Source organism: Gavialis gangeticus, unplaced genomic scaffold (genome assembly GCF_001723915.1).
Source record: "Gavialis gangeticus isolate Ggan-Ray unplaced genomic scaffold, GavGan_comp1, whole genome shotgun sequence".
NCBI classification, from domain to species: Eukaryota; Metazoa; Chordata; order Crocodylia; family Gavialidae; genus Gavialis; species Gavialis gangeticus.
This window is the reverse complement of record NW_017728995.1, coordinates 43,063,607-43,071,935: the sequence shown is the minus strand read 5'-3', so window position 1 is coordinate 43,071,935 and position 8,329 is coordinate 43,063,607. Positions and strand designations below refer to the sequence as shown.

The 8,329-nt window shown below is 43.6% G+C and overlaps 1 protein-coding gene across 1 annotated transcript in view; it reads right to left on the bottom strand.

Annotated features, from left to right (window-relative positions):
- Nucleotides 1-8,329, bottom strand: part of GK5 (glycerol kinase 5 (putative)) — a gene marked incomplete at its 5' end in the record, with an annotated part of 74,611 nt that overhangs the window by 6,108 nt on the left and 60,174 nt on the right. Inside the window, 2 exons of the mRNA XM_019503072.1 lie at nucleotides 2,182-2,241; nucleotides 3,361-3,464. Of these exons, the coding sequence (XP_019358617.1) occupies nucleotides 2,182-2,241; nucleotides 3,361-3,464 (164 nt within the window). The remainder of the gene's footprint in view (nucleotides 1-2,181; nucleotides 2,242-3,360; nucleotides 3,465-8,329) is intronic.

Here is an 8,329-nt window from a genome sequence, read left to right as displayed (position 1 = left end):
GGGGGGGGGGGGGGGGAGCAGGGCTGGGCTCTGTTGATCCCCCCATCATGGCGGCACTGCACTGTGCTGCCAGCTGATGTTCGAACACTTGTTCACACTCTGATTGGCTGTTTGTCAGCCAATCAGAGTGCGAATAAAGCATTACGGACAGACAGAGACAGACAGACTTAAGCTTTTATAATATTAGAACTATCAGGAGGCAGGGACTTAACATGACCCAGCTGCTCCATGGTAACTGTCCCCATGCCCACTGTTATCCCACACTGAGAACTAAACAGGGCAGCTTACTCTTGAGTGAAACAGGGCTGTTTCCCCAGCTTTCAGTCACTATGAGGTAGGAGCAAATACACAGTTACCATGGAACATCTGAGGTGTGACAAGTCCTTCCCTCCTATTAACTTTGGGCACGTGAAATGCTGTTGTCCCAGCAATTTCTCTGTGGTCAATAAAAGCTAATCTAGGATTAAAGCCACATGTCATTTAGGAATAAACTGTCTTAATTCAGCTCTCACCATGGGGTAACTGAAGGCACAAGGGTAGATGAGGAGCAGTAAGTCCAAACATTCATTGTTAATTGAAAATATACTGAGTGATTGCAGGCTCAAAAGGAATTAGGGGCTCCTTAAGTTTCACAACTCCACTCAGGGTTGCAATCCCTCATTTGGGAACCACTACTCTAGTGGTTATGGATACTTCTCCACAAACAGCTCTCCCATATTTAAGAAAGGGAAGAAGGAGGATCCAGAGAACTACAGACCAGTCAGCTTCACCTCAGTCCCTGGAAAAGCTACCTGAAGGGGAGGTTCGAAAGAGGATGGAGCTAGACTATTCTTAGCGGTGGCAGATAAGAGAACAGGGAGCAACCATCTGAAGTTGCAGCAAGTGAAGTTTAGGTTAGATATTAGGAAGAATTTTCTCACTAGGATGGTAGTAAAACACTGGAACAATTTATCCAGAGAGGTTGTGGAATCTCCATTCTTGGAGGTTTCTAAGAGCCTGCTAGACAAAGGTTTGGTTTGGATGATCTAGTTGGGGATGGTCCTGCTTTGAGCAGGCGGTTGGACTAGATAACCTCCCGAAGTCCCTTCCAACCCTAGTTTTCTATGATTCTGTAAAATCTATTTTTTTTTTGCTGGGTCCCGACTCCTCACTCCTAAATTCTGCCCACATCTTATTCCACATTCTCCCATGTGTCTCTGTCCCTTTTCTGCTTCCTATCCAAGGTCTGCCTCCTCATGCCTCTACACTCCTCCTTTGCTGCTTGTGTGTCAGTATGGGGAACACTGAAAAAATAAGAGAGTTTTTTTTTCTATTTCTACATATAGCATCAATGGTCCTTATCTGTGTGAAGGAGTCATCTCATAAAAAGTTTCAGAGCTCCTACAACTTTGGAATGAATTGTGATTAAAGACGGACTCCTTGGAATATTAATAACCAAACTCTAAGAAGTTCCAACTGAATATGTACAAACTGAGATGTTCAGAAGCTGATCCCTAGACTTTTCAGATTTTCAAGAGGGTGATAAAAGCATACCCGCAGGGTAACTGGCTTGCTAAATTTCAATTCCTGCTCCAAAAAGTGAAAAAGTGCTACAGTTACTTACAAACAGTTGTAAACAAATGTTAACATGAGCACAAAATAATATTTTCCCTAATCTCATACTCAGAAATGGCTGAACATCTTTTGATGAAATTTTCCCCACAACAGTCAGCCTGAAGCAGATGACCAGTATGGCAAATATCATCCCAGTGACCAAAACTTGGCAAAATTACAAGCAATTGATAAAAGGTCCTTATAATAGCAAGTATCAGGAAACCTTAAGTATAGACATAGCTTACTATATCCCTTTAATCCTGTGAAGAAAATTTGTATTTTTTCTGGCTTCTATTAAACCTGAATATGAAAGTTCAACACATGACTCAACTACCAGCTCATACTTGCCAAACTGAGTTAATATAGTTGAAAACTTCCCCTTGAGCAGAACCCATATTATTTATGAAGTTCTATCAATATGGACACTACACTCAAGTGGGTTGACCAGTTCTCACTTTCAGCATTTTCACAATAGGGACAACTGAATAACCAAGTTCTAGAGTAACCTTTTCCCCCCACAACTGTTTTTCCTGAACACACAAACACCAGTTTAAGGTTTATGTGGTATTACAAGGAATACAAACATACCGAATATTTCTAAGTGGAATTTGCAGCTCCTTCAAAAAGGTATCATACAGCTGTTTATTTCTTTAAAAGAAAATAAAAATAAACATTAATATACATAAATTATGCATGTATGTGTAAGTTGTACATTATAAAAACTGTTTGCAATATCCATAGAATATGCAAGTATGCTAAAGGACAAAAGGTGACACAGTTTTAGAACTGCCAGTGATAGTTTCCCAGTCTGGAGTAAATGATTCAAAAGAAGATGAACTAAGATTGTCATAATGGTGTGCAACAGTCCAATGTCCTTGTGCCTAAATCACGATCCCTGATCGACCATTGTACTAAGCACCATATAAGGAAATGTGGTTCCCAGCCAAAAAAGTATTGTTTATTTAGGGCAAGGTACAGCAAGCAGATGTAACAAGCAATCAGAAGGAATGAGAAAAGAAGGTTGAAGAAAATGCTAAGCAGAGATTCAGCCAAGTGCTTCAGCTGCTTTTGAAACTGTCAACAGCATAATTTTAATCTTGCCTGGACAGCTAACCCATTTGATAAGGAAAAACGTAAACTCAAAGCAAGAAAAAAAATATAAACTGAAGGGTTTTAGTTTTCTTGACTGTCACTTTGGATGAGATTTTCAGCTTTCCCTTTAAGCAAGAAGTACACCCCCTTGTTCAGTGGCAAACATAAATTCTGGTGTTGGATATATTATGATATCCATCACTATCTTATATTAAACACTGATAACCTAAAACATTAGTCTGAGTTACTGAAGAAACTCCAGCTTCCATCTGCCTAGAGAAAGTCAGGGGTGGAAATAGGGTTTTTGTGTTTGTTTGTTTGTTTGTTTTACCCAGATTAACCAGGAAGCAAGAGGAGAAACTTTAGGGAGAAGACAGGTTTTGTACATGCAAAAGGGCTAAGTGCATTTTACTTTGAAAACTGTTTTACTTGTTAGTAACAAAAACTCTGAGCCTTTACGAATGTACATAACACTATCTTTGTACTATATTAGCAAGGAAAATAGGGAAGGCGCCAAAGCTGCTCATTGCTGAGGTAAGGGAGTCCTATAGTTAACATGTTACAAATGGTTAAAGTACAGCTATTTATGTCATACTGGATGACCAATATCCCGACTCAGAGAAAAAAAACAGTTAAAAATATAAAAAATTAGCTACATTAAATTAAATTCAGTACCTGAAAGCTATAGATTCCAGTATAGCTCGTACAAGGTGATTTCTGGTAGTGGAAGTTTTCAGACCCACAAAAGCAGCACACAAATATGGATCATTCACAGATGCCTAAAATAAACGTTTGACAATGAGAAATACATGAATGAGTTATATTTCTAAAGTTCTGAGAAAGGATTAAAATAGTAAGAAAAAAAACTTACACATGACAATTACAGGCAGCATAGTGAGAAGAAGAAAAATTAAAACAATATGTAAATAGTTTATTGTGTTATTTTAGCTGTCTATATATTTCAGTAAACCAGCAATTTACAAATACATTTATTTCTATAGCAATAAGATGTACTATGTTTATTTCAGAATTCTTGTACCAAATCTAATTTATCTCACACTTGTTTAAAGTACATAGTGTATACTTAGGCTCTAGTACTAGTTTAAGATAAAGCACGATATTTTTATAACTGATTTTGGAGGAAGTATTTAATTTCAGTTTACCCAGAACTTTTCTAAAGAACATTATTTAGTTTATATGAAGTAGCTTGGAAGATGCTGGTAGTTCTTTTAATTAATTTAGATTGTATAATTCTAATCCATGACATAATGAAGCAATGCATTTGTACTAAATTCCTGCTGTCCCCAAAAGTCATTTCCTTTTGTATGTTAATAGGCAGGTTAGTTTCTATATCCTTTTCCTGCTACACTGTTCTGGTGGATTTGAATAACAGACTGTCACACCATTTGCCCTTAAGTGGACAATGTTAAATTTCTCCCCTGCCCCCCGCCAAATTAAAAATATCCTAGATTTTTTTTTAAAAATCCAGTTTTATTTTCCTAAATATCAGTTATAATAGAGTTCTCAAAAACTCTGATTTCAACCACATTGTAGCTTAGGGGCAGGGAGAAACCCAAAAATAAAAATCAAAGAAATGTCAATGCATATAAAAATAAAAATGTGAGAGTACAGCTATATAGGGGAAGTTGGGTTTAAGAGAAGACATCCCCGTCAACATATTAACACAGGACTTCTATACCAGATAAGCCCAGGAATTCATTTATTCGACAAGATACTATTGTGGGTTCCCCATTTTTGGGGAACCCAACTTGAGATCCTGGGATCTCATAGATAAGCAAACAATTTTGACACAAATTACAGTGATAATTTCTTCCTACACCCCATCAGTTAGAGGCTGGGTTAGGCTCTGAAATGACATCCGTAATTTTTTTATCATTATCTAATACAGTGCTGCTCAATCTCCAGCCCACAGAACCACATCCTTAGGTCTATGGGTCTTCCTATGGGTCCAGACATTTGGCAGTGGTGGCAGGATCCCACCTGCAGCAGTGGTGGAGTGGTAGTAATGTTAACTGCCACAGCTCTGGGCTCCCCTGATGCCAAATTTCCAGATCCATGGGGGGCCTGCATGTGCCAGATCGTGCCACCATGCAGGATCAGATCTGGAAAGGGCATGTGGGGCTGGCTGCAGCGCCTGCTCACACCCACTTACTGACCCCAACAGTTTCCCCTGTGATGGACTGGCTCGTGCACTGACCCCATACACAGGTTCAAGTCCACAGACTTACCCTGTGCCACTCATCGATCTGGTGACAATAAATAAACCTTCATATACTACCTTTGTTCTTGCGTATTCTTTTTTTGTTAAGCATGGTGTGATAAGAGAGAGAAAAAAAGAAAAGAAAGAAGAAAAAAAGAGGAGAGAGAAAGAGGGAAAGAGAAAGAAAAAAGAAAAGATAAAGGAGAAAAACGGAGAGAGAGAGAGAGGTAAAGAAAAAAGGAGAAAAAGAGAAAAAGAAGAAATAGAAAAAAGAGAGAGAGGAGGTAAGAGAAAGAAGAGAAAAAAGAGAAAGGGAAGAGAAAGAAAAAACGAGAAAAAGGGATGAAAAAAGATGAGAAAAAAGAGGAGAGAAAGGAGAGAAGAGAGAGAAAGAAAAATTGAGGAAAAAAAAGGAGCGAGAAGAGAAGAAAAGGAGAAGAAAAGAAAAACGAGATGGAGAGAGAGAGAAAGAATGAGAAGACAGAAAAAAAGGGCAAAGAAAGAGGGTGTGTCCCTCACCAACCTCATCTCCCTCTGCTACCAGCTATGGCTCAGGCCCATTGGTCTACAGCAGCATCCAGCAGAGGGAGGCAGTAACACCCCAGCAGCAGCCACAAGGGCTGGGGCACTCAGGCCTCCCCAAGAGTCCTGGAGCAGGGGGAGCCTAGTCAGACAAATGCCTTGTCCCACCAGCGTGGAGACAGCACCAGGGCACCAAGCACTCAGGCAGGGTCCAGGCAGCACGGGGAAAAGCAGGCATCGTAGGAGGTGTGGTGGGAAGGCCAGCCTGGCCAGGCCTTTGGGAAGGCAGCAGCCAGAGGAGAGTGGGGGCCGGGCTGGAAGCAGGAGATGCCCTGGGGCTCTGCAGACCCAGGCTGTGGTTGGCGGGTGGGTGAGGCACCCAGCAGCACCCAAGGTGGGGCCCAGCCTGGCCTGCACAGCTCAACAGGCATGGGCCACAGCTGCCCTGCCCACAAGGGGATGCTGTCCGGCCAGGACAGGGCACCAGGCTCAAAGGGCTCCCAGCTCCAGGCTTAGCTTCCCTGTGCGCTGGGCACAACACGAGCAGGGCAGAGTTGCCTCCAGTGTAAGGGCCCAGCTGCAGGGCCCAGTCACAGGAACCCCCTGGACCCCTGAAACAGCTGGGGAAGCAGCACTCAAGGCCAAGCTGGCCAGGAGTCACCAACACAGAGGCCCTCTGCAGTGCCTGCCTGAGCCCCAGGCCTGCCTGCCCACAGCTCCCCTCCAGGGGCCAGCTGGGGCTGGAGGGTGCAGCCCAGGGATAAGGGGTGGACTGTGTCCCTCTTTCTGTTCTTCTGACTCCACCCCTGGTGCCTGCTGCAGTGCTGGGACCTGTGGCTGCTCTGGGAAGCCTGGAGCAGCAACTTAAAAAAAATTTTTTTTAAATAATTTCCTCGCACACCGCCTGGCATGCCAATGAAAATGTCTCTGCGTGTCACTAGGCATGCCAGGGGTTGCCTATCCCTGTATTAAGTTATTTACATAAAAGCAAAAGCATGTGTACACATGCATTGTACACACAAAAACTATGTTAAAACATTAAGGTTGAAAATGCATGCTAAGAAATATTAGAATTCAAGTTGCCAATCTAGCTTACTTTATATCAGCCCCGTCTACATACACATTATGATACCATCTTTAACTACATGAGCATATACTGTTTTTTTCTACAGAACCGCTCTCAAATCAGGATGGATACGGAATAAATTAGGATTGTGTAGAAAACAGCCTGCTGTCTGTATGCCCCCTGCCTCATTTGCGGCAGGATTTCAAAGGTGCAAAGTGAATAAGGCCTACAACTGCAGTAACTGAAAGTTAAGCCAGTTAAATGCTGCCCTACCAAACTAGATTCTGTCCCAAATTCTGCTGCCAAGCTTCTCTGCAATGCTTGTCAAGTTGTTTCAAGAACAATTTTCATAAATGGTCATTACTTGCAGGTCCCTCATTTTTGGGGAGCACAACTTAAAACTCTGAGTCTTGTTTGTAGAACTAGGGACACTTGTAACAGCAACTGAAGTCAAGAGGAACCGTGTCCTGAACATAAAAAGCAGCAAGGTTCTCAACTTCTTCAGATTCACAACATTCCTTGTTAGACTCAAAGCACCTCTCAGAAAATACCAGTTCTTAGCTTTCACTAGTTTTTTGAGTACGGAAAAACATCAGAAATTTTTTTCTGTTGCAAAAACTCAGAAAACCCCAACAGGTCAGAACATTTTGTGTGAAATTTCTGGGTTTATTTTGTGAATCATGTTGGTGTCTGAATACTTAACAATGCTAATATTGCACAGCATCCTGTAGCACCTTTAAAGGATCTCACAGCACACTAGCGTACCACAGCACCCTGGTTGAGAATCACAAATATAAAGGGCTGAGTATTTTTGTATTCAATGCTAAAAACTCTAAAAGGGTAGGTCCTAAGCATCTCAAACTGGACACTTAATATTAACATACATTTTTAAAGATAACAGGAACCTCTGACACACAGTATAAATAAATTGTGAACTATTCAGATAATCTAGTGATAAGCTCCACAGAAAAGCCCATGAATAAATGGGTAGTTCTTTATTCATAAGAATTTGACGAGCGATAATATGTATATGGTTTAGGGTAGGAGTGGGCAAAATATGGCCCATGGGCCACATCAGGCCCACGAGGCCATTCTATCTGGCCCGCAGGGCCCCTAAAAAAATTTAGAAAATTAATATTTCTCTGTCTTTGGTTCCTGTCAAAAATGACAGGAACCAGGGGCAGTAGGAGCTAGGGAAAGCCTGGCGGGCTGCCGCAACAGCAGGGCCTGCCCGGGCCCGCCCCGCCAGCTGGAAGCCCCACCCCACCTGGAAGCCCCAGCAGGGCTTCTGGCCTGGGACCATGTGGCTGCCCCACACTGGAACTTCAGGTAAGGGGGGACCCCGAGCAAAGGAGTGTGGGGAAAAGTGGCTCCTCCCCTGCCCCGTGGCTAGTGCTCCCTGTTGCAGCCTCTTGCAGCCCAGGCGGGGCAGTCCTGAGTAGGCACAGGCAGTCCCAGGTGGGCTGTGAGTGGCTGCAATGTGGGGCGCCAGCCATGGGGCGGGGCTGCTTTTCCCCCATGCTCAGCACCAGTTTGTAACCCAGCCCTGCTGCCAGCCTGGGCCCCGCGCCAGCTCTGGGCTTGCCCATTGGCCATGCCAGGCAGTGTTTGCTGCTGCTGCTGCCTGCCCAGAGCTCAAGTGCTGAGCAGCCCAGAGGCATTGATGGCAAACACGGCCCAGCACAGCAAGTCGGGGGGCCGCAGGTGCTTCCACCACGGAGCAGCCCTGACAGCCGAGCCCAGAGCCAGCACGGGGCCCAGGCTGGCAGCAGGGACCCCATTACAAGCTGGTGCTGAGCATGGGGAAAAGCGGCCCCTTGCCCACCCCATGCCCG